We start from the raw sequence: 27,412 nt of genomic DNA, 5'->3' as shown, positions 1-27,412 counted from the left end.
AATTCACATTTCTCCACATTCTTGTCAGCACTTGGCATTGTCTGTCTTCTTGATTATAGACATTTAGTGGATGTGAAATAGTTTTAATTTTCATTTCCCTAATGACTGATAGTGTTGAGCCTCTTTTCATGTGCTTATTGCTATTTGTGTATCTTCTTTGGTGAAATGTCTATTTAGATCTTTGGCTCATTTTAAAAATGGGTGGTTTGTATTATCATTGAGTTGTAAGTATGCAGATATTCTGGATACAAGTCTTTTATCAGATATAATTGCAGATTTTCCTCTCCCACCCCCCCCAATCCCCCAGTTTTGGGGCTTTTCTTTTTCTAAATTATGTTTTTAAGAGCAAAAGGTTTAAATTTTCATAAGATGCAATATATCAATTTTTTTTTCTTTTATGAATTTGTGCTTTTGGTATTGTATCTAAGAGCTCTTTGCTCATACCAAGATCCGATATTTCACTTAAGCTCTTATATCTGGCCTCTTTTGAGTTAATTTCTGTGTATGGTGTGAGTAAAGGGTCTATTTTTTTTTGGCACATAGGTATTCTCTTGCCCCACCACCGTATATGCTGGAAAGGCATATCATTCCCTATTGATTTTCCTTGGTGTGTTTGTTAAAATCAATTGCCCTGTAAGGGATAGTTTCTGGATTCTCAGTTCTGTTTCATTGATCTCTATGTCCTTCTGCCAATACCACCTGTCTTAATACTTCAGCTTTTTAGTAAGCTTTGAAACCAGGTAGTATAGGCCCTGCAACTTGATTTTTTTCAAAATTGTTTTGTCCATTCTAGGTCCCATTTCCATATAAGTTTTAGGAATAGTTTATCTGTTGCTACAAAAAAATCCAGCTGGGATTAAGTATTTTTGAAGGAATACTGTGTTTTAGTTAAGTTTTATAATATTTCAAGCATGTCCTATTCATGAGGCTCCTATTCATGACATTTTTAAATTTATTATTGTGAAACCGAAGGCATTTGTATGGTCTTATTTCTTATTTTTCTGTCTAAATATTGTTAGGATTTTTTTCTTCATACTGAAAATATTTAAATTTTCCTATTCATTGTATATGGGCCACCATGCCTTTTGATTGGAAGCCTTAGAAATATTTTTTTAATGTAGGGAAGATGTTCTTGGCTGCTTTTTTCTTTTAAATATACTGGTGGTTATTATGTCTATTCTGTTTCTTCTAATTTCTTCTTTAAGAACTTCCATTATTTAAAAGTTGATTTTTAGTTTTCCTTTTTTATCATCTGTCATCATTTTCACCTTATTTTAGTCTTTTTTCATCAGCATTCTGGGGGAGCTTCTTATCATTCTTACTGATTTGATTTCTTGCAGTGTCAGTTTTACTCTCCAGAGTATATTTTGTTTTTCTTTCTTTGCATTCTTTCTTTTCTGAGTTAGCTCCATATTCATCTCAACCTGTGTTTTTTTTTTCTTACCTGTTTTCTTTTAATTTTATCTTTTTCTGTAATTTTCAATATAATGATAAAAATATATTTTCTTAGGTATTTTATTTTTCTTATAGCTTTATATTTTCCTCTAATTTTCAATATAATGCTAAACTATATTTTCTTACATATGTGTGATTTAAGTAAGAGTAACTAAATAAAGGCTGTAGATGCTAATTCTTTTCATTTAGAGCCCTAAAAGTGGTTTCATTAAGGTTAGCCTTCATTTTGTCCTTAATTTTAAAGAACGCCACAGATGGACAGTAGGTCACTTTGAGGGTTGAGAATTCCTCATGCAAGCAGTGAACTACTAAACTCAATGCTTGTCTCATTTATCCTTCCATCCCTAATAATGGCATTGTAGATACTCAATATATATTTAATTGGTGAATTAATAGATTTTTTATTGTACCTTTTGTTGCTGTTATCTGCTTTGTGCTTGCTTTTACTATCTTTACTGTTTACAACATTTTAAAAACTTAAAATAGATTATATTCTTTTTATTCATTGAGTTGGAAATAATTTCATGAGCCTTTTAAATATGTTCATCTTCTACAGTTATTTAGTCTTAGATAGTTATTTAGTTATAAGTCAGAAAGTAATGATTCACACATCAAGTGTCCACATTTGGAACATTATTCCTTGGATATCAATATAGCATCACTCTGTCTTTAATAATATTTACTTTGGTAAGTGCATTTTGAATACATCAAATACAGTTTAAATACAAAATATTCTGTCTCCTTTTTAAACATGTTCCTAGTCTCACCTTCCAGTCATTAAGTCAGTTCATCTCTAAATCTGTTGAATGTGTCCTTGTAACAATTATGATATCAGTTGTGTTATTCTTGGCTCTGTTCTGTGCTTTAATACTGACAAGGTAAGCAATTTTATGTCATTTACCAAATCCTGTTGGTATTGTTGTGTGCCTGTTTTCATTCTTTAGTTTTTATGATATCTAATTTTATCGTTTTACTCTTTTTCCTTCTGTGTAATTGGATGGCATGAAAATTCATGACTCATATGCAGGATCTTTTTGGCTGGAGAGATAATTTGCTTTATCAGTCATGTGCTTCCAGAATTCAGGGAGTTTTCACTGGACTAGATGGTAGTAAATCAAAGTGTTTGGCTATGGGCCAAAATTATGATGTTTTTATATGTGTATCTCAACCAGTGAGGGCTTCAGAATCCTGATGTTGAGTGGTTTGTTCTTATGTAATTTCTTGAGCTTTCTTTTGGTTGACTGATTTCCTCCTATCTCTCTTACCTTCTCTCAATATGTAACATAGAACTTACCCTTTATAAAAATGTCTTGTTTGATGACTGAGTAATTTCTGTTTTTGTTGGTAATAACAGTTCCATTCTATTGGGTTGGCTTTTAGTTCTCTGCCCTTTTTCATTTCCTTCCTTTAGCATTTTTACCTTCTCTTTATTGTGTCTTAAGTGTGTTTTCTTTATTCACTGATTTACTTTTTTGCATCATCACATAGCTTTTTCTGTCCTCTTAGCACGTAGTTTTTCTGTGTAGATTATCACCATGGGTTTTACTGTAGCTTTGTCTTTTACCTTTTGGTGCACCATATTTCTGCTTATATCTCTTCTGCACAAACTGCCCCCCAGTTATAATATAGTAAGGTGTTTTTCATTAAAACCCACCTCTGGACTTTGAGAATGAGCAAGGAAAAAAACCCCAAAACATAGTTGTCACATGGTCTCACTTTGTCTCCCTTGTTTAGACTTGGAGTTACCTTGGTTATTCAGGACCCTTGCTCAATGGCACACTTCCCACAGCCTGTAACCCACCAATGGTGTATTTGTTGTTGTTCTTGGTCCTCTGATACAGACTTGGGGATGTTCTAGTGGGAGAAAGAAAGGCGTCTGCTCTTCTTAAATTCTGCTGCTGTCTCACAGATGAAACCTATTAATCACTGCCAGAAAGATTAGGGAAATTTAAAGTTGAATATAATATAAGATGACTTCTGTTTTTGTTTGTTTTTTTCATACTTTTTAATTAACCTGCTTGTTGAAAATCTTGCCTTTTGGCATATATATGGTATTTTATTTTTGAGAGGGAAAGATTTGACTTTGCTAAAACTAAAAATTAGATATCAGTATTGAGGATCATTCGTCTTTGTAAAGGGTTTTTAGATTTTTTTTCTTAGGCATTTCTATATAGATTTATTCTTGGTCACTTACATGAAATGTATATGTTTTAATAATTAAATATATGATACCTCTTAAAATAGCTTTTGGAAAAGTTTAATGTGTAACAGTATGCTGATAAAAGACGTATCATTTGCTTCTGTCACTTTGCAACTTCTGACAACTCAAAAAACATAAGAAATATTCTTGAAATATATACCAATAATGGATTCTATTATAATAAGTGCGGTTTTTTTCAATACTGTCTTAAAGGTTTATTTTTCTGTGTTCTTCCACTTGTTCTGCCCAGATGACAGAAAATAATTTTTCATTGAAGAAGATAGAAATTAGTGTTTCAGAAGCAGAAAAACGAACTGGAAGAAATGCCATGAACATGCAAGAAACATATACTGCTTACCTCATTGAAACAAGGTGAGTGATGAGAATTAGAAAAAGTTTTATTTGGTAGCTGCTGATGCAAATTCCGTTAACAGAATTGTTTGTAGAACCTCTTCTTTTTAACAGGTAAGACAAGTGTGTCTTTAATTATGGTACTCTTGGTAGCTATATTCTAATGTAGTACTTGTTTTGGAGGGAGAGGAGAGGTTAGCGGAATATTTTGGGGATCTGGAATGTTACTTGACACACACTTTGGTAGAGTTCTTGGTGTTGGATACAATCCCTGTGCAATTTTTGGAAGGGATATCAGGTACTCAGGGGCATGTAAAGTGGACTTGGGTAACTGGAGATGGTTAACAGATAAATCTAGGAGAGAATAAAATCTAAATTTTTTTAGAAGAGTTAGGAGTTACAGAGAAATTAACAGGAAAAAAAGTTGTCTGAGACTGGAGCTTTATAATCTGGAGTAAAATTGAAAAGGCAAAGTAAATCATGGAGTAAGAAATCAGACTCACCAAAAAAATAGTCTTTTCCCTCATAAAGAATTAGATGATTATGCCTAGAAAATGACTAGGGAAGATTTAATTTATTTTGCTGGTTATAAGTGTATATAACAAATATATATATAATATAAAGACTATAGCAACTAGTGTTTTTCTTTCTGCAGAGACTGGGCAGAACTTCTCTCATTTAAAACACGTAGAAATGAGGGATGAAAACAAAAATACAACAATCCAAAATTTGTGGGACGCTGCAAAAGCAGTACTCAGAGGGAGATTTATAGCAATACAGGGCTACCTCAAGAAACAAGAACTATCCCACATAAACAGTCTAAACTAACAATTAAACTAGAAAATAAAGAACAAATAAAGGCCAAAGTTAGTAAAGATCATAGCAGAAATAAATAAAGTAGAGAAGAATAAAACAGTAGGAAAAAAAATCAACAAAACCAATAGCTGGTTCTTTGAGAAAATAAACATAATAGACAAACCCATAGCCAGACTTATCCAGAAAAAAAGACAGAGTACGCACATCAACAAAATCAGAAATGAAAAAGGAATAGTCAAGGGATACCACAGAAATACAAAGAATTATTAGAGAATTCTATGAAAACTTAAATTCCAACAAATTGGTCTGTCTAGAAGAATGGAAAAATTCCTAGAAAAACAAAAAACCTTCCAAGGTCGACCCAGGAAGAAACAAAATCTGAACAGACCAATTACCAGCAATGAAATTGAATTGGTAATCAAAAAACTCCCAAACAACAGAAGTCAAGGACCAGCTGGCTTTACAGCTGAATTCTACAAAACAAATTCTGTTTATTTCTATGTTTATTATGTAAATTCTACAAAACTGAGTTCTATGTTTATTTTAAAGAAGAGCTAATACCCATCCTTAAAGTATTCCCAAAAGTAGAAGAGGAAGGAATACTTCCAAACTCATTCTGTGAGGCCAGTGTTGCTCTTAAACCAAAACCAGACAAAGACACTACAAAAAAGAAAATTTTAGACCAATATCCCTGATGCAAAAATTCTCAACAAAGTATTAGCAAAGTGGAATAAAAAATACATCAAAATGATCATCCATCATGACCAAGTGGGATTTATTACAGGGATGCAAGGATGACACAATATTTGTATATCAGTGTTATACACCACATTAACAAAAAGAAGGATAAAAACCACATAACCATCTAAGGGGTTAACATCCAAAATACATAAAGAACTCATATACCTCAACACCCAAAAACCAAATAAACCAGTTAAAAAATGGGCAGAGGACCTGAACAGACACTTCTTCAAAGAAGAAATACAGATGGTCAACAGGCACATGAAAAGATGCTCCACATTGCTAATCATCAGGGAAATACAAATTAAAACCACAGTGAGCTATCACCTCATACAAACCCAGTTAGAATGGCCACTGTCCAAAAGACAAGAAATAACAAGTGTTGATAAGGATGTGGAGAAAGGGGAACCCTCCTACACTGTTGGTGGGAATGTCAGTTGGTACAGCCATTGTGGAAAGCAGTATGGAGGTTCCTCAAAAAACTAAAAATGGAAATACCATATGACCCAGTAATTCTACTTGTAGGAATTTACCCAAAGGAAACAGAATCCCTGATTTGAAAAGATACATGCACCACTATCCTATGTTTATCACAGCATTATTTACAGTAGCCAAGTTGTGGAAGCAACCAAAGTGTCCATCAATAGATGAGTGGATAAAGAAGATGTAATACATATAAACAATGGAATATATTATTCAGCCACTAAAAGGAAAACCCCTGCCATTTGCAGTAACATGGATGGAGCTAGAGGATATTTATGTGGAGAAAGACAAATACCGTATGATTTTGCTTACTATGTAGACTACAAAAACAAAACAATATGAACAAAATAGCAGTAGACTTACAGACACTGAGAAGTGACTGGTAGTTACCACAGGGGAGGAGGTGGCATGGATGGGTGGGGAAGGGGGATAAAGAGGCACATAAATTATCAATCATAATGTAAGTTGGTCATGGTGGTAGTACAGCATGGAGAATATAGCCAATAATTCTGTAACATCTTCCTATGTTGACAGATAGTAACTGCAGTAGTGGGAGTGAGGATTTAATAATAATAAAATAATAGAACTACCAGATCCAGCTGATAAACTGTTATAACCATTTTTTTTTTTTCCAGAAGAGAGTTATGGTAGTTGAAGAAATTTTCTCAAGTGAGCAATGTCATGGAGGACAATAATACTGCTAGCAAAAGCAGGAAAAAGCAATGAGGTCATCAGACAGGTGGATTTGTGTGCAGCAGAGTGTATAGGAAAGGAAATAGGTAGAAATGAAAGAGATCAAGGGCAAGATACTAAGGTGTACTGACAAGCTAGCATTAGTGTTTAATGGGCAATAAAATTTTAAGACTGGGGTTCTCCCAATCTTAAATGTATTGATTTTTGTATTTTTATTATAGGAAAGAAGACACCAAAATTATATCGCCAGCAGTTACATCATTTAAATATTCCCACTTTGCTTGAGGGAAATAAAAAATTAATGGTGGACATTATTCCACCAGGTACTTAAGTCATTCTTTAGTCAAACACCATATGATTAAGAATGTGTTTAATTCTTTCAGATTATATATTTAGTAGTGACTTTGATGAATGAATGCATTTTGCTGTATGCCTATTCCTTTACTTCCAAGCTGTTATTAAATTTTCCTCAAGTCTTATAAGGGTGTTTTGTTAATTTTTTTTTTTGAGAGGGCATCTCTCATATTTATTGATCATATGGTTGTTAACAACAATAAAATTCGGTATAGGGGACTCAATGCACAATCATTAATCAACCCCAAGCCTAACTCTCAACAGTCTCCAATCTTCTGAAGCATAACGAACAAGTTCTTACATGGTGAACAAGTTCTTACATAGTGAATAAGTTCTTACATGGTGAACGGTGCAAGGGCAGTCATATCACAGAAACTTTCATGTGAATACATTTTTAAGAAAAAAATTTTTAATGCTGCATTTTCATAGGCTTTACCAAAAGTTACCAAGCTTGGCTTAAGGTGAGTGTGTGAATTTTCAGGGCTTCATGGGCTTCACAGAACTGCCTGGATTTCTTCATTAAATCATGTGGGATTCTTTCCACAAGGCAGTTTTATGCAGATAATCTTGGACAATAACGAATATTATCCCTTAATTGTAACCAGAAGTTGAACTTTAATCATCTTGCTTACTACCTACTCCTTGGATACCGGTAAAAAGCCTGTTTAGCAATTGCCTATAGGGTTATAATTTAGTAGACTAAGATTGAGTAAGACTAAAGTCACTGGTTTTTAATTTCTCCAGAGATGTTTTCCTATTCATAGAATTTGAACCCTTTAAAAAGAGATAAAAATATGCCTCTCAGAATAGATAAGAATGTCTTGATAGCTTGGGAGGCAGTACAATGTCATTACTTGATTTTCCTGATCTGTGAAACAGGGCTAATGATACTATCTACTTTATGTGAGGGTTAAATTAAATCTTGCATGTAAAACCAGTTATTAAATACTTGTCGAATGATTGGCAAATGGGGTAGTTTTGGGGTCCAGCACATGTCTTCTCTATGCTTTTAGTTCATTTGCAATAACTAGATGCTGCTGTGAATGGTCTTAAAACACTTAAGCAGGTCTTGTAACAGTACTGCTTATAAGCTGTATTTTCCTACTTAATATTAGCAAGATGTGAGTACTTTTGTTAATGGTTTTGATAATTTGGAACTTGATAATAACTCAGTTTTTAAGCTGAAGTTTGAGAATCTGAATTGAAGTAACATTAAGTCATAGCTAATGTTTAGGACAACTCTTTAAGATGAATTATGATTTAGTAAACCTCTATTTTTGTCATGGGAGCCATTTGTGCAGTTTGAATTCATGTTTTATTTCCTTTTTATTGATAGGCAATGAATAAATTTAGTGGCAGACTTTTCTTAAATATATAAATAATAAAAACACTGGACGTCTGTTATGGTAGCTTGGCATAATGTATATTCTTTCTCAAGAGTACTATATTCCAAGACTCATTTTGCTTCTATTTTTTATTTTAACATACCATTGTGCATTGTGGTGATATGTGCATTTCTTGGAGACCCTGTTAGTTATTGTCAAGCTAACAATTATAAAATAGGAAGGTCCCGGTAATGTTTAGAAGACTGCTGCTTTCTAATAGTGACTATGCTAGCAGAATTCTCAAGTAGCCAACATAATTTCAAATACCCTTTATATGATTTTACCCTAACTTCCCCCCAGCTGTAAGTTGAACTTTTATATGGATGAGACAGGGCTTGCCTGCAACTCCTTATATTAAAAGTAAGATTGGAAATGAATTTTTACATCCCTTCTCCCCCACCCTTTTAGCGTTAATTAACATGTTGCTTTTGTGATATTTCCTAGTTCTTTGATGCATTGGCTTCATTTTCAACCTAATTGAGATTATTTCAGTGTCTTGGTCTTTACATGAATGTTGTTCTCTCACTGTGGCAGAAGTACAATTAGAAATACAACTTATTTAATGAACACTAGCTAAGCCAGATTTTACTGTATTGTAAAATTTATTATACATTAACCGAATTATTATACATTGAAGCTTTTAGAATATTCCTAAAATTACTATTTTTCTCGAGATCAAATAAGTTTCCTTTAACAGAAGGAAAGGGATTAGGAGTGAGGGCTTAGGAATAGATGGATTTGAATGCTCTGTTCCCAGATCTTTTGACTGTCAAAGCATATACTGTGTAGCTGCTTCCTCATCTGTAAAATGGGGACAGTAATCCATGCCTCACATGGTGATTATAAGGATTAAGTAAGGTAATACATGAAAGATAATAAATGAGAAGTGCCTAGTGCATAAGCACTCAGTAAATGGGATTGTACATTTTAATGGAGCTTGTATGTATGTATTTATATTTAAACAAAATAATAGAAATCTTACTCTGTTCCTTTTCAGGTCAGTTGAACGCATTGATGGTCAGAGTGTCCTAACAGACTCACTGTGGAGGCGGTATAGTGAATTTGAGTTGTTGAGAAACTACCTTTTAGTTTACTATCCACATATTGTTGTGCCACCTCTCCCAGAAAAAAGGGTAAGAAATGAAATGGCAGTATAGTTCAGAAGTATTCTGCATTGAGACTATTCTTCATGGTGGTTTTGTTTACCTAGGCAGAATTTGTTTGGCATAAACTCTCTGCTGACAACATGGACCCGGATTTTGTGGAAAGACGAAGGATTGGTTTAGAAAACTTTCTCTTGAGAGTTGCTTCACATCCCATTCTTTGTAGAGACAAAATCTTCTGTTTGTTTTTAACACAGGTATTTTTCTTTTATTTGGTCACCTTAAAAAATTCATTTGACTTGGAATTTTTTTTCTTTTAAACTACAGGATGCTTATCCTTAAGGTTCTTTTTGGAGCAGCTTTGATAATTTTATATATACATTTCATTTTTTAAAAAGTAAATTTCAAAACTATTGGATTGTATTATTATTTTAGCTAACATTTTTATACTTAAAGATACTAAAGATTGCTGTTTTTGCTATCACTTATCAAGTGGTATCAAAGTTAGTCTTTGGTTTTTGAAATACAGATCTGTAAAATCTTAGGACCATCTTTTGGTAATCTTTTGGAATGTGGATTGTGTGTTTAGTTTTGAGGTGAAAAGATTTCTTTTTAAATTTTTTCCTCCCATCTCTGAAAAACAACAGAATGATAGGTATTAAGTTTATTTAATTTGTAATATTCCTTACGGGTTATTTTATTTTGTAATGATTTCTAAAATTAATTTTTAGGAAGGTAACTGGAAGGAGACTGTGAATGAAACTGGGTTTCAGCTGAAGGTAAGGATATTTATGTGAAATAATTTGTCAGCTTCCTTTATAATTCCTAACACAATGCCATGTACTTAGTGGGTACTTGGTATTTATTGAATGACTGAATTTTGGGAATAGGCTCTGCTTCTAATACCATTGGTAAGGTTTTCAAAGAAAAATTGCAAATTTACTTTTGATTTGTGTAATTTTAGATGCTAATAAGACTGTAATGGGCATATTCTATGAATTTAATTTTGTTGGGAGGGAACATTTTGAAGGATTTAGATAAAAGCTGTAGATTTTTCCCACAGTGTATTCATACTTGGCACCTTCTTTTTCCTTCCCTCTGTCCTTAACCACTGCCACTTGTAGCAGTGCCCCTCCATCCCCCAATTGCCCATTCTTTATCAGATATGAAAACACTTCTGAAGAACTGAGCTTGGGTTTTCAATCCTAGCAGACTAAAAGATGTGCCGTTGGTCATGCTGTTTCTGTGTACTGGGGTGTGCTGGCCAGTTTTGAATTAGCATCTCTTAGTGATAATAGACTTATTTGTGTTTTGTACACCTTTTCAGGTAGAGTCATACTTAGTGTTTGGGAATGAAATTGTTATCTAACAATTGAAGAGTATAGTTAGTAGTGGTGAGATGGCCACACTGATTCCACTCTGCTCTTCCTATAGTCCCCAAAAGTAATAAAACACAGGTTGTTGAAATACTTAAAGTTTTCACCTCCGTAAACTGAATAGGTAAGTAGAAAAATATAACATAAATTGATACATAACATGTAAATTGATAAATGGTTCACATACAGTAACAAGTTTAGTAGGTACAGAAAATGAGCAAAATGTCTTTACAGTAATTTTGAAAATACTCCCTAGAGATTTATGCATCCGTATATTGATATTTGAAATTTAGCACAAGAAAACTAGGAAGAGAAAAATTTGCTCCTGTATAGAAAATATAAGTATCTAATTCTGTCATAAACTGATTCTAATTTATAAATACTTTGTTGGAGATTGCATGAAAAAATTAGAATTTTCCTGGCTGTAATTCATTCTTTATGCCACTCAAGTGTACTAAAATTTTAATTTAGAGATGGATTTGGAGTAGCTCAGAGCTTTAGAAAATGATTCAAACTTTGGTGGGATTTTCTGAGAACTAGCTTAAGATAGGAGCTAATTTTAAGGAAAAGAGAAAATGAAAATATAATTGTTTTAATATCTTTTTATATAATAGAAAATTTTTTAATTTTTAGTCATTGATTTAGTCATTAGTTTACTAGCTAATTATTAGTTGTTTGTCCTTGAACCCCGTTTTTGGCCTTAACTTTGATGACCTTGAGAAAACTCCTGAGTTTCTCCATGCATGTACATTCTGCTATTTGCAGTGCTTCAAATTTTGTGTGTAGGTACTGTTCCTGAATTTAGGGGGAGTGTGTCATGCTTGGGTAGCCTTGTGGTAAAACGTGTTCCACTTTTCCTAGAGTCTTTGAAAGCTAGTACTTAGCATACAATACTAATAATTTGAAAAGTCAGACTTTCGATGAAGTGTACCACAAATAAAGTATGGAGAGAATTTGGAAACCCATGTCTATTGCTGTATTCCTTACTCTGTTGTGACTGTCTCTTGTTTTAAGTCCTTTCTTTCATCAAGGGTAAAAGATCCTTTTGGGCCACCTCATGTACACATGTATGTGCATGCATACATAAAAACATGTATGTGAGATTGTCTACATGTATACATGTTACCATCCCCTTTTCTCTTTTTGGTTATTATGTAATGTATGTAAAAATGTTTGGTAAAGAAAGTATTAGAAACTGTACTTCTGTGAAAATGAGGTTGTTTTGAATCATACCAAATATTTGTATTTTTTAAGAGTGTGTGAACTTGGCTTTCAGATTGTCATTCTGAAATTGGAACATCAGCTTACTTTAATTTCCTTTTTTTCAGACATATTTAATCTGTAGTTTTTGCCTATTAGATTAATATTTTCTTAAAATTTTAGGGTACTAATTATGCCTAGCAAGTAATTGTAAAATTTAGTTTCTCTTTATCAGTGCTCTATTTAACATAAACATGGGCAACAGCTCTTTTCATCACTGCTGTATGTTGGCATTCCTACTTTTTTCTTAAATATTTATATAAAACTCAATCAGTTCACTGAAAAGAGAACAAAGAGTTTATCTAGAGTAATGAACATATAAACTAGTTATTTAGTATAAAGTAGTACTGTTTTAACTCAGTTAACTGAGTAAGTTACTTACATGGAAGTAAATGCTATCTATCAAAACCCTAAATGAATGTAGGTTGATTCAGAAGAGTCCAGCACCCTGTCTGTGGCTTAGAGTAGGGATGCCAGAGTCATGGTCTGGCCCCTTAGGATCCCTGCCAATCTGCATATCGCACAGAATCTCAGAGCCAATGTGGAGACTCCAAATGTTGGCTGCCTACAGAGTGTGTCAGATACTCTTCCAGGAGCTGGAAACATTCTAAACTCCATGTTCTTATGTAGCTTGTAGGTTAGTAGTTAGAGACATTAAAATAACATTTAAATAAATAAGATAATTTAAAATAGTTTTAAATCATCATTGTTAAAAAGTATAACAACAGGGATTTTTTCCACCAGGGATTATTTTGATCTAGGTGACCATAAAAAGTATTGTCCATGGGGACACTTTTGAAAGTAAAAAGGAGCTCTATTAACATTTAGACTAGAACAACAGGGACAAAACAAGAGTGTCCTGGGCAAACTGGGTCACATGGCTAAAGAGATAACATTTACGCTGAGATCTAAGTAATAAGAAACCTGCACTGGAGTCAATTTAGGGGCCAAGGAAGAGGAATGCTAGAGAGGCCCAAGCTGGGTAGTAGTTTACTAGGCAAGAGTTGGGGGAAGATAAGTATCCAAAATGAAAGAATAGAGGAGAGAGAAGGTTCAGGACAAAGAAAGTAAAAAATGTAATATGAATTGGAAAGAGAGGAAGGAGGTGGGAATTTAGGGAGAACAGAAGGGCAGTGAGTCGAGGTATAGAGAGTGGTCAGGGCTATTTTTTATTCAACCATTCCTTACTGTGTGTTTATCTTATACCAGGCATTGTGAAGCACTGGGGCTGTGGCAATGAACAGAGCAGATTACAGTCTTGTGTGGCAGCCATTGGAAACTCCAGGGGGCATCGTTCATATTATGCTTTTTTATGGCTCTTACATTCTAGTGGACAGTGAAGAAACTCATAAACAACTGAGATGATTTCAGATAGCGCTGTTTTAAAGGAGATAAAATAGGGTGTATGAAACAATGATGGACTAGGGGGCTTCTTTAGGTTATTAAATGGGGAATCTGATAAGGTAGATGGTAACCTGTCAGATTTGGAACAGTCCAGGTAGGTTCTTTGAGATCTAGCTTTGGTTTCTGGTTTGGTGACATTTTCGGCAACTTCTCTCTATGGAATCCTGTGAAATGATGAACATACTGAGTTGGCTGATGTGGTGGACCTAACCTGACAGAGTTACCTGGTAAGCAAAGGTTAGGAAGGTGACAGTTTACATTTTATATGACTGCTGAATTGATAAATTGTTGATACTAAAAGTAAAAAATAAATTGATGCCATGAAGAAGTGTAAGATTGAAGAGAAGGTACAAGGGAAAATTTCTTTACTTACGGTTTTTATGTAATCTCATCCTAAAGAATTACATTTGCATGTGAGTATAAAGTCATTAACACGTTGGTGTTTAGTGATCTTAATTAACTTAAAAAACATAAGGGAGTAAATATGTGCCTTAAATTCATAGGCTCTTTTATTTTGTAAGGACTTCCACATGCATTAGCTGAGTTGCCCCTGAAATATAACAATGGTCAAGAATTGGTGAAATACTGATTTTAGGAATAAGAAAGTCTGAACAGCAGTGATAAATTAAGCTTCCTTAAGATATTCTTGATAGCTCTTTGAATTTCTTTTGATCTCAAGTTCTAGGAGCTCAGTTTGTGGAGTAGGGTGTTTGTTACATTTTTAAAATTTTCCTTAGCCAAGTAATGTGGGGAGCCATAGTATTTTTTGTTTTGTTTGTTTTTTATTGATTTGAGAGTATTTTGTAATTACGGGTTGGAAGTTGGAATAAGTAACATTTTCAAGCTGATTGGGAATTTCAAAGCACATTAAAAAATTGATTACTGACTGAGCTACCTTTTATGGATCCTACAGTTTCTGTGCTTGGTTAAAAGTAATTAGGTATATTTATTTTATTTTTTGTTTTAAATGGGAATTTAGGGTGGGATTTGGATATATTACATATAAATTCCATACAAAAAAATTGTTTTTAGTGCTAATCCCTCTATCCCTCCATCTCTCCTTTGGAGAGCAATTATCTAGAAGTAAAGATAGTTAAAAAATTGTGTTGTCTTTAGCATTTTCTGCCAGCTAGAGAGTAATTTGATGTCATTTTGCTTGTTTTACTTCAATACAGTATTACGGTACTAAGGCATCTCCATCTTTCTTTTCTAAAATAGTCATGATCAAAGTGAGAAAAACCAACGTGTGTTTGGCATGGTTTCCATCTGAGAACTGCTCTCAGTAACACAGAGGCTTCAAAGCAATAGTTTTTTTTAGTATATCATTGCTTTTCTTGATTTAGAGAAAAGATAAACTACTTGTTCACATGACCTATTCTGAGTTGTGATAATGTAGAGCTGTATACCTGTTAGTGTGTTGGTGTTTATAGTTGTACTTGAGTATCATTGAATGCCATGGATTCAGTTTAATTTATAACATTACTTTTGTGATGTTTTCAAAAATAACTGCTAAGCTGTTTTTTTAGGTATGTTTAATCTGTTTGACATTAATGATATAAAGAAACTATAAAATTAGCATCTTAATTCTAAGGGGGAAGTAAAACTGTTTGGACTTATGCCCTGAAATGTAATTGTATTAAGTGAACAAATTATTTTTTCCAGGCAGACTCCAGGTTAAAAGCGCTTAATGCAACATTCAGAGTGAAAAACCCAGACAAGTAAGGTTTTGTTTTAATAACAGTTACAGTGTTGTTTTGAGTGATGCCTATCAGTCTATTTAATTTTTCATTTCTGAATGTATGCACTTTATCTGGTAAATACTTTAAATAGTAATTCACCTTTGGTGAAATCCTTTGTAATCTAAAATAATTTTGAAATTTAGTAACAGTTGGGTTTAAGGTTGCAAGTAACTGAAGTTTTAGAAAATTAAACCACTGCTTTTTTCTTAACGGATTTATTAAATGATGAAGTTATCAGAAAAATGAGAAAAAGTAATTTTAATTTCGTATTAGTTTTTCTTATATGACTTTGCCAAGCATGTATAAAGCTCAAGATACAATTATATACTATACATTTTTAGTAATAAACTATTTGTATAGGCAGAAAACTTGATAAATGCGTCGTAGTATAATAATTTCAAGGAGATATAATTCTATGATAGTTACTTGACTTCATTAATGTCAGTTTGGTGTTTGAGAGAGCTTTTCTATTTCAGAGGAAGCCAGTGTATTCCAAAGTAAGTTTCCTTAGGTAGGACCTTGGCATTTCTTAAGATTTTGGTTTTGTCGTTCTCTGAATTTGGTTAGATAACTCAGGCTCTTTGTTATATGGACCTTTACTTGGACTTTGGTTCAGCTAATTTTTTCAATTAGAAAAATGAGCTCAGGCAGATGAGGCTTTTCCATTTTTGGCTACCAAGTTTATGAGTTCTTTTAGAATTTCTCTAGTTAGGCATTCAGCGTTAATTTCTACATGGTGTAAATGCCTGCTAAAGGCCAAGTTTGTATAGTCTGATAACCTGTTATGCTTGACTTTATAAACCATAACACATTAACATAACGCCTCTGGTTTTTAATATACATTTTGACTATAAAATATAAATAAGTATTTTAAAGTTTTGGTGATTAGAAAATTTTGATGGCAACCATTGAGGCTTTTTTTTTAAATAGACTTAATTTTTCAGAGCAGTTTTAGGTTCACAGCAAAATTGATGGAAAGTTCAGAGTTCCCATATGTCCTCCAACCAACATGCACACCTCTACACCTCCTGTCACTGTCAACATTCCCCACCAGAGTGGTATGTTTGCTAGAATCGATAATCCTACATTGATACATCATTATCACCCAGTCCATACTTTACATTAGGATTCACTCTTGGTGTTGTATATTATATGGATTTTGACAAATGTATGGTGATATGTGTCTATGATTATAGTATCACACAAAGTATTTTCACTGTCCTAAAAATTCTCTGTGCTCTGCCCATTTATCCCTCCCTCCCAGCCCCTGGCAACCACTAACCTTTTTACTGTCTCCATAGTTTTGCCTTTTCCAGAGAAGGTCATTTCATACAGTAGGCAGCCATTTCAGGTTGGCTGCTTTCACTGAGTAATATGCATTTCACATTTCACAGAGGTTTTTGTAAGGTTTATAATGACATACATGGTATATAGGAGATGTCCTCTAGATTAAGAACTAAAATTTTAAGTCACCCTCCCAAAAAAACTTTGGAAAACCTAATAAGCTAAGGTTATGATAGTGAATGTACATTCATTAGAGGAGCATGTAGATGAGATGATTTTTTATTAATATTTTGTCAACTGAATGTTTTCAATTTAATGAAAAATATTTGTTAATTAGATTTTGTTTTCCCTTCTATGACCTAACTGGGTTTTCTTGCTAAATTTATTTAATATCTGTTTTGCATAGATACTCTTTGATGCGAGGTGACCAGTGACATAACTAAGGCAATGTTGTGCTCCTGTTCTTGTTAAAGTATATAGTTAACCTATGATTAGTAATAGAATGTGTTTGCCTTAAGTTCTAGATAAGAGAATTGTCTACATCTTTCATTTTTGTAACAGATTCTTCATGTACAGAATCTGTGTTCTAGGTCTAGCTGGCCCAATAGATAATTATTACTCATACCATTTCTAAAATAGTTTACATCACAAAAATACTTTTATTCTATCCTTTCTTAAAATCTAGAAAATAGACTGTTACAGAGGGATTACCAAAATGATACTTGCTTCATGCATATTTATATTTCTTCAGTCTAGAGTGTTAAGAGCAGTGAGGGTTGAATCTTCTACTTTTATGTGGCAATATTTAGATAGTACTTGGACAATATTTAAGAGGTAGACAGAATGACTAGTAATTGAATGGGGTTGAAAAGAGGGGAAGGAAATGTAGATGGCACCCAGGTTTCATTCTGTAGAGTGCTAGGGAATACTGGGTAGAGAGATTTTGGGGGGACAGGGAAAGATAAGTTGAACTTTGGATATGTAAGCAAGTACAAATTTTAAGAAGAGAGATTGGGCTGGAGGTGGAAATTTGGAATTCAGCAGAATGTAGATCATAATTGTGAAGCTTTGTAATGACAAGTTACATAGAGTGTACTGATTGTAAGATGGCTGAGGACCTAGGACTTAACTGTGAAGAATGCCAGTACTATAAGGGTGTTTTCCAAAGTGTAATCTGAGAATTACCAGCATCTGAATCTTACGGGTTGAGCTTGTTACAGATTCAGATTCCTGAGTCCCACTTAGGACCTGTGTATACATGTGTGGTGATCATTCACACCTTCTCTTAAGGAGAGGCTCTCAGTAGTATTTTTAACAAACACTTTAGGGGTTCTTTGTACATTAAAGTTAGAGGTATAAGAGATGGTTGAAGGAGGTGAATACTGCAAAAGAGACTTTAGGAATATCCAGAGTAAAAGGAAAATCATGAGAAAATAATACTGATTTCAAGGGAACAAAGTTTAGAGGAGGGTGTGAGGTCAGCCGCATTGCTGGAAGGATCAAGTAAGATGAGGACTAAATTATATCATTGAATTTGAGCAACATGAAAACAGTTGATGACTTTGTCAGGAACGTTTCTCCACTATGGTGTTGGAGGCAAAACTAGGTTGTAGTGGGCTGCGCAGTGAATGGAAAGAAGTGGTTGTTGCTAGAGAGATAATGCCTTGTGAAGTAAGGCCATGAAAGGGGTGGGTATTGAGTGTGTTAACTGTTGGGTATCTTGTTGGGTATGAATGTGCGTGTATTTTACTCTAGGAGACACCTGAGTTAATTTTACTCTAGGAGACACCTGATATGCTGCTACGAGAGAGGAAGTTAGAGAATAAGAATATGGGATGTAGGTGGAATAGAATCTAGAGTAATTGAAGGGGAATAGTTTACTAGAGGGAAGGAAAAAAATAGTAGAAGTAGATATGGTAAAGCTGCTAAGTTTCCTGGCAGGAGGTGGAGGTGGAGGTAATTCCTATCTGACATTTGCGTTTAATCTGCAGATTTTGCTTGGAGAGAGACAGGTGGTGGTGTCAGAAGTTTCAGGTCTTATGGAGAATGACAGTTACTGGATTGGAAAGCAAAGATTACTGAGCAGCATTAAGATTGAGGTTAGAGACCATGAGTTTATGGTTATACCATGACTTATTAGCACCATAAATTTTTTACTGGTTTTTGTTTTTAAGTAACTTCATGCCAATAAATTTTATCTCTATCTCAGTCTCACAGTTTAAATTATGAAGCATGACATCTTTTCTTGGCTTTAAAAATATTGAAAGAAAGGAATGGCTATTTTATTTTAGAATTTTAAAAATAAAATTAAATAGAACCACTTTCTCAGGAACTATTTTGCCTTTCAGTTTTGACTTGTTTTATGAGAAAAATGATTTTTTGTTTCCTGTTTAGGAGATTTACTGAGCTAAAACACTACAGTGATGAACTACAGTCTGTCATCTCACATCTTCTTCGAGTCAGAGCTGTAAGTGGTCCCCAGGAGCTTTTTGCCATACATTTATAAGGAAGTACTTTGTCATTTAATCATTATCTTTTTAAGTAATGGATGGTATTTATTATAAATAGGTGACTTTTACATTCAAATTGGGTGTGTTTGTTATCCAAACTGCATTTTTTAAATAATAGAAAGTGTTTTGTGGCATACACAACTTGAAGAATTTTAGCTTGTTTTCTCTTGTTTGTATATGGTTGTTTTGACATTTTGTCTACCATTTCAGTATGGGACTATAGTTAAATAAGTGTGGGATTTTAGATCTACATATAATAATACCCTTATTCGTTCAAGTTTTTTTCTTAAAGTCTGTGAAATAGTTTATATGTGTTAGCCATCTTGTATCTGTGCTCTAAAATTCTACTAAATAAACTTATTTTGGGTAATGGTCTGTCATGACAAAAGGAACTAGAAATCAAGGAGTGATCATTGTATTTAGCCATCTAATTTGGGTATAATAGACATGAAAACTCCGGAGCCTGGCTGTCCTGAAGGATTTGAAAGACACTGGGTTGCCAGGTCTAGGATCACATGTTTTGTTGATTGGAATGCTTCTGAAATAAAATATAGTATTTGGGATTTGTTTTAAACATGAAAGAGTCTATTGGGTGAAAGGTGGCAGTTTTTGATGAAACTAGATTGGCCATATAATAATTGTAGGTACTGGGAATTGGAAGTATATCCTACTACTCTCTGCTTTTTGTATGTTTGAAGATTTCTGTAGTAAAAAGTATTTTTAAAAATATAGTAAGGGAAAAAAAATCCTTCCAAAAATCCTCATATTGGCCCAGTCTCCTGTTTAACTGGATTACTGTTAAACTCCTTAAATAAATTGTAAGGTACTTCCTAGTAAAATAAAGGTAACTGTGAGAATTTAATAGGCTGGAGTAAAGAACCAGGTATTGATTGGAAAGGACTGAATTAATGAGGTAAAATTTCTAGGCCTTTAGTTACCTTGAAAGTACCCAGACAAATCAGTGGTAAGTGAGGGTAGGGGACAGAAACACCCCAGAGGACTGGAAGAACAATTCAAGCAGCTTTGTCTGTTGTGCTAGAAAACTTGGAGGGTCTACTGAGATTGAAGGCTGATTATTGAAAGCTATACCCTCCTTAAAGGCCTTCAACCAAAGGGAAGAGGACACTGTTTTATTTAGCAGGAAGTTAACAGTTCCTGGGTATCTCAGGTAGGCAGAGGTACAATATCAAGTGCACGACCTCGGGTATTGAGAGCTTCTTAGTCTTTCACGCCCAAAAGAAACTAAGGGAAAACAGAAAAACCAGTCAGAATCAAATTTACCAGAAATCTCAGAGATGTGTGGTGACTTGAATCAAGTGTAACAGTTAAACACTCAGAAAGTCCATGAAGCATAGGGGATAAATTTAAGTGAGATCTGAAAGAGGGAGGAGTGATTGCCATTGATCATTTAGCCTGAAAGAAGGAATGGGTGATTGCTTTCATGGAACTAGTAAGAAAGTAGTCACAAGGCAAAATATGATAGTGATTGTATCTGGTTTTCTGCTGAAAGTATATTTCAAATGTGATTAATATTTAATAACCATCAAAGATTATAACAAAATTTAAACATGATAAAGAAAAATTTTAAGAGTCTCCCACACAACTCCTTTTATATTCCTTTTTGTTCTTCATACATTCCACTTTAGCCCTGTTTATCCTAACAGTCCTCAACAATGCCAAACATTTCTGTCCTAGGCTTTTGTTTGCTCTTTCCCATGCCTGTACCATTCTCCACCATTCCCCACTTTCAGGATCCTCTCTTGGCTTATTCTCTCTTGTCATTCAGTTCTTGCCTCAAATGCCTCCTCAGATAAATCTTTCCTGGCATCTTATATAAAATAAGATTCAGTTTTCTGTCATTTTTTGTCATTTCCCTGTCATTTTCTGCATTGCTGTTGTCTTTATAGCAACACCATCTCACATTATATTCTGTATTCAGGTGTTAATTATCTCCCCTGCTGGTGTGTGTGAGTTCCACAAAAGCAGGAGCTCTGTTTTTTCACTGTTAGATCCCTGGAATAATGCCCAACTTGTAGTAGGCACCAACTATATGTTCATTGAATGAATGAATAGGTGGATGTATGTGTTGACAGTTTTGTGTTTAAAAAGATCTGGAAAAACAGTAAGATAAATTGCTTCTTGAATCTAATTACCAACAAGAGAAAAGAGGTTAATAATGTAAATATGAAAAGAACATTTAAATAAAATAACCTTGTCATCAAGAAGTTTGTGATAACTTAAGGATGAACAGACTTCAGAAACTTTATTGACATGAAAGATAGGTTGAGCCCTTGACAGCATTTATATCACTTGATCTGGGAGTCAGATTGAAAATCTGACTGTTAAAGAGATAAATTCCAGTGAAAAATACAGGATGTTTCTAATTAGCTAAAATTCTGATTGTTCTAAAATTGGGAGAAAGTCTATTTATATTTAGTCATGGAAGTTTTAGTAACAGAAAACTAAAAAATGGAAGGTTAAAGCCCAACTCTTGACAGCAGCCAACAAAAATGCAGAAAGCACCACTGGGAGGACCTTTTCATAACATTCATCAAGAGAAGAAGGCTGAGATACTGTTTGAGACTTGATAAATTGTTAATAGATGAAGAGAAGAATAGAATTATTGGACTGTCTTTTCTTTCAAGGAGAATTTTTTTGAAAGTAGGAAAGGCCAAAAAAAAAAAAAAATTGCAGATAGGTTAAAATATTTAAGATGTCAAAACAGAAACAACCAGAAAGTGTTGGTGGCCTTAGACTGAGAGGAACTGGGTTTGGAATGTGGGTCTACCAGTTTTTGGGCCCTTTGGGCAAATCCAATAACCTTTCAGAGTTTGTTTCTTTCCTGAAAAGTAAGGATGTCTGCCTGGCACATAGTAGGTACTGAATAAATATTTGTTATATAAATGGGCACCTTATTTGTAGTTATCAGACTCAGATAAGATAATTTGTGTTTTGTAAACAAAAGCAAAAGGAAAATAATACCCATATCTAACACTTATTTACCACTTTATATCAGCTGTGATGTGCAAGCATATTAAAATGTTCTCACCTAATTCCCACAGTAGCCCTTTAAAGGTGGGTACTGTTACTGTTCCTATTGTAGGTTAGGAAACAGGCAAATGAAATTAAGTAAACTGAGTAAGTGACCTAGTGTCACAGTATAAATAGATGGGTAGAGCCAGAATTTAATTAAGCCTTTGTCTGACTTCAGAGTCCATGTTCTAACTACCTACAAATGATCCATCAGGTAGATTTAGGAGGAGACCTGATTTTCATTGAGCCGCCCTGCTTATTGTCAATTGTCTGCTTACTGCAAATGTCCTTTAATTCTCAGAGTCATATGATGAAGGTCATTTCCACACTTCCAAAGGGTAAATGTAGTACTGAGGCTTGGAGTGGTTTAATAATTTTCCAAAGTCAAACCCTAAAGTAAGAAGGAGCCAGAATGTGAGCTTAACATTTGTCTGACTCCAAATGCTATGTTCCCTTCTACAGTATATGCTGCCTCTCTAAGGAAAATCATATTTAAAAGTAGAGGGGAGTGTTTAACTTTGCTAATACTCTAAAAATGCAAATTATAATTACTGAGATGCTATATAACATTTAATTTGTAGTCATTTATAAAAATATGTTTATGTTTGTAAAATATTTAGTGATGGATGGCAGTGTAAAGTATTAGGGAACAGTTCCTTTGGGAACCATTTTGGCAGAAGGTATCGAGTCTTAAATCTCATAATCTTTGACTCCTTAGGAAGTAATTCAAAAGAAAACTGTGTATCCAGAGTTTCAAAGTAAGATCATCTAATCGAATGTCATAAAACTTTGTCCTTGTTAATGTTTAATCACCTACTATTTCAGTGAGGACAGAGAAGGCCACTTAAAATAGTTCCAAATGATTCATACCTAGGGAGGATGATTGGATGAGTCTATCAGGTTTCTTAGCTTGTCATACAATTTGCTAGGTGTCCCTCCTCCCCTGTCAGTTGTCAAATAATCCGTTTTCAGAAAGAAAGATCTTTCAACAGAAGTGAAATTGAATAGCTGCCTTGATTAAATCATTGAGTACAGCCCCCTTTCTCTGTAATCAGTATTCGTGACTACCAGTGACCATTGAATTAATCTTGTTTAGATTCTAATCATTCCTATTTTATTTCTCTGTTATTTTTCCCTTCCCTTTTCTCTAGAAATGATAATTTTTGGTCTATAGTTTATAGTTTTTCTTCATCTTCTTTCTCACTGCTTAATGATCTAGATAAAGTCATTTGGTGTTTTAGTTAGCTGGGACAATTTGTTTCCATAAATTGTTCATAACAGAAACATTGGTTCAATAACAACTGCTGAGTATCTCTGTTGCCTAGTTAGTGAGTCTAGTAGTTCCTCATATGGTTGCTAACCTTTCTGGAATATGCAGACTCTTGCCTCTTTTTAGCATTCTCTGTGGACCAGAATATTTTTTAGAGCTCTAATTACTCCTAAACCAGTTATGAGGAGTGATATACTTTAAAGAAATATACTTTTAAATGTCTGGTATTCATAAACTTTTTCTTTAATCATTTATTTTGGATTTGCACTTGGCACTTACATGCTTCTAGTCTTTGTTCCTGCATGAGTACTTAGCAAGGTCTCTCCCTCTCTTCCACGTTTAATATCTTAAGTGGATAATAAAATGCTCAGCTTCCAGGAAGGAGGTTTGACCTTTAAAAAGTATGTGGATCCAGAAAAGTTAGTGGTCTAGAATGGCATTTTCCATTTTATATTCTTTGGAATGCTAGTCCTATAAGAAGGGATCCTATAAGATATTCCTTACTGTAAACCCTGTCTTTCTTGACCAGTCATAATTCCTATGTGGTGTTAAACATCTAAAAAGTCCTGGAGAAAAGAAACCTGTTGACTTTACTATCTTAGTAATTCCCAAACATACTTGACAGTGGAACCATTTAATAAAACAAACAACCTTTGACATTCTATAGGACTCTCAAAAAATAATTGGGAAATAATATCCCAGAGAAATTTGAATTCTGGGGACAATCTTGGAATGTTTTAAGCAGAATAAATATTATGAGCTTTGTCCTAAAAGTTGAGTCTAGGTCAGGGAAAGGCAAACTTTTTCTGAAAGCCAAATAGTAAATATTTTCACCTTTTTGGGCCATGTGGTCCCTGTCGACTCTGTTCAGCTCTGCTAATGAAAGCAGCCATAGACTGCATATCCTAGCTAATATGAATGAGTATGACTGTGTTTCAGTCAGACTTCACAAAGATAGGCTGTAGACTGGAATATGCTGCCTCATAATTTAGTGGGTTTGTATTCCTTTGGAGTAGGCCAAAGAAGGTGGAAAATTTATTATGATCTTATACCCACTCCAAGTATTTACAAGAGTGGTTTGTTCACTTTAAGCTGTAGTATTGAAAGGGTTAAGAATTGTTGTATGGATAATGCCTAATTCCTCAAATTACTCATGTTTTAGTATGGAATTTATCCTCAGGGTTCACATTTAAAAACTGTTTACCAGCAATATTTTAAGGATTTTATGTAAGATTAGCTTTTGGTTTTCTATTTTATGTCCATAACACTTCAGGAGAAAGTAAAGCAAATTAATTACCATATGTGGTGTTTTCATTTTTCTTATCTAAAATTTGTATGAATGGCTAGGCATACATATTTCATCTCTGTGGTCTTAATTGTAATTCTATTGTTACAAAAATAATCTGATTTGTTGGTTGAAAGGAGATATCTTGGTAAAGTAGCATAGAAGCATATGTATTCAGCATTTACGTATAAAAGTGTCAACTGAAAATTTTTCTATTCTTTCCCCTGTTAAGTTCTACTTCATCATAGGGAAGCAGTCTGAAATTTGGAAAAAGCCTTATTCTCAGGGATGTTTATTAAAACATTATTTATATAAAATACTGAAAACTTTAGGGAAAACTAAATACACAATAAGTAATACTTAAATATTTTACATACTATTAGGTGGAATTTTATGTAACTATTTAAAGTAGTATTTGTTAAAAGTAATATTAACCTATTGGATAAAATATTACTACTTTTGATACAAGAAGTTTTAAAATAGTAATTAAAACCCATATATATATATATATATATACACACACACATATATATACACACACACATATATATACACACACACATGTACATATATATACATGAAGGATGAAAGCAATTATATAAATATGATAACACTAGTGTTTTTGGTTTTCCCCTCATGATGAGACTTTGGGATATTTAAGTTTTTTTTTTCCATATTTTCCAAGTTTATTGTACTAAGCATTTATTTTTTGTGTGAGGATAATCTCTTTTTTAAAGTAATCTGTACATAACTTTGACCTAATAGGAATTCCTTCTAAATATTTATTACAGAGAGTAGCAGATCGACTCTATGGTGTATATAAAGTACATGGGAATTATGGACGAGTTTTCAGGTAAGCATTGTATAGACTGTTAAACAGCGATTAGCTCTAATTAGCTTTTTGCCTAGGAACTATAATTCTTGAAAATTTATGAGTCTGGAAAGTAGAAGGTTTTATTTTTAAATGATATTCTGTAGTAGTAAGTACAAAAAAAAAAGCATTTTCTTTTAAACCCTTTCTCTAAATAAAAAATAGTGAGGGAAACCAATATATTGAGCAGATAAAAGTGAAGGTGCTCGAGCAGTGAGCCATGCCTTTTACTTTCTTGACAGAATGCCCAAGATTCCACTGGAAATCTCAGTCTTACAGAGAGTTAGTTTCTATTCTTTTCTTTGTGTCACTTTATAATTTCTGAAGGCTTTTTGCACGATGGGTTTCTTAGTCTTGGGGTAGATTAGAATATTTACTTGTTTATGTAACTTGCATATTTTGGGTATTTTTAAATCTTTTTCTTTGTGAATGGTGCTCATTATTTTGGTTGTGACATTTTAGAAGTTACTTTCAAATTTTTTTTAAAGAAAAATGTCCTTGATCATGTTCCATTATAAAAGTCCTTTTGAACAGCCAACATCATACTGAACAGTGACAAGCTGAAAGCTTTTCCTCTGAGATTGGGAACAAGACAGAGATGCCCACTCTCCCCACTGTTATTCAACATAGTACAGGAGGTCCTAGCCACAGCAATTAGACAAAACAAAGAAAAACAAGGAATCCAAATTGGTAAAGAAGAAGTTAAACTGTCACTATTTGCAGATGACATGATATTGTACATAAAAAAACCCTAAAGACTCCACTCCAAAACTACTAGAACTGATATCGGAATACAGCAAAGTTGCAGGATACAAAATTAACACACAGAAATCTGTGCCTTTCCTATACACTAACAATGAACTAATAGAAAGAGAAATCAGGAAAATGATTCCATTCACAATTGGATCAAAAAGAATAAAATACCTAGGAATAAACCTAACGAGGGAAGTGAAAGACCTATACCCTGAAAACTATAAGACACTCTTAAGAGAAATTTAAGAGGTCACTAACAAATGGAAACTCATCCCATGCTCTTGGCTAGGAAGAATTAATATTGTCAAAATGGCCATCCTGCACTAAGCAATATACAGGTTTGATGCAATCCCTATCAAATTACCAACAACATTCTTCAACAAACTGGGGCAAATAGTTCAAAAATTCATATGGGAACACCAAAGACTCCTAATAGCCAAAGCAGTCTTGAGAAGGAAGAATAAAGTGGGGGGTATCTCGCTCCCCAACTTCAAGCTCTACTACAAAGCCACAGTAATCAAGACAATTTGGTACTGGCGCAAGAACAGAGCCACAGACCAGTGGAACAGAATAGAGACCTCAGACATTAACCCAAACATATATGGTCAATTAATATACGATAAAGGAGCCATGGACATACGATGGAGAAATGACAGTCTCTTCAACAGATGTTGCTGGCAAAACTGGACAGCTACATGTAAGAGAATGAAACTGGATCACTGTCTAACCCCATACACAAAAGTAAACTCGAAATGGATCAAAGACCTGAATGTAAGTCATGAAACCATAAAACTCTTAGAAAAAAACATAGGCAAAAATCACTTGGACATAAACATGAGTGATTTCTTCATGAACATATCTTCCCAGGCAAGGGAAACAAAAGCAAAAATGAACAAGTGGGACTATATCAAGCTGAAAAGCTTCTGTACAGCAAAGGACACCATCAATAGAACAGAAAGGTACCCTACAGTATGGGAGAATATATTCATAAATGACAGATCCGATAAAGGGGTGACATCCAAAATATATAAAGAGCTCACACACCT

The 27,412-nt window shown here is 33.8% G+C and overlaps 1 protein-coding gene across 3 annotated transcripts in view; it reads left to right on the top strand.

The window, feature by feature from the left end:
• Positions 1 to 27,412, top strand: part of SNX4 (sorting nexin 4) — a 56,927-nt gene that overhangs the window by 7,203 nt on the left and 22,312 nt on the right. For all 3 annotated transcript variants that reach the window (XR_008998195.1, XM_036905033.2, XM_036905039.2), the window contains 7 exons: positions 3,906 to 4,027; positions 9,476 to 9,611; positions 9,689 to 9,838; positions 10,313 to 10,360; positions 15,284 to 15,339; positions 19,039 to 19,111; positions 25,534 to 25,595. Coding sequence is in view for 2 of the 3 variants with exons in the window: in XM_036905033.2 (XP_036760928.1) it covers positions 3,906 to 4,027; positions 9,476 to 9,611; positions 9,689 to 9,838; positions 10,313 to 10,360; positions 15,284 to 15,339; positions 19,039 to 19,111; positions 25,534 to 25,595 (647 nt within the window). In the remaining variant the exon portion in view is untranslated. The remainder of the gene's footprint in view (positions 1 to 3,905; positions 4,028 to 9,475; positions 9,612 to 9,688; positions 9,839 to 10,312; positions 10,361 to 15,283; positions 15,340 to 19,038; positions 19,112 to 25,533; positions 25,596 to 27,412) is intronic.

Source organism: Manis pentadactyla, chromosome 1 (assembly GCF_030020395.1).
Source record: "Manis pentadactyla isolate mManPen7 chromosome 1, mManPen7.hap1, whole genome shotgun sequence".
Lineage (NCBI taxonomy): Eukaryota > Metazoa > Chordata > Mammalia > Pholidota > Manidae > Manis > Manis pentadactyla.
Note: the sequence above shows the minus strand (reverse complement) of the source record. Positions and strands in the feature narration are given on the sequence as shown.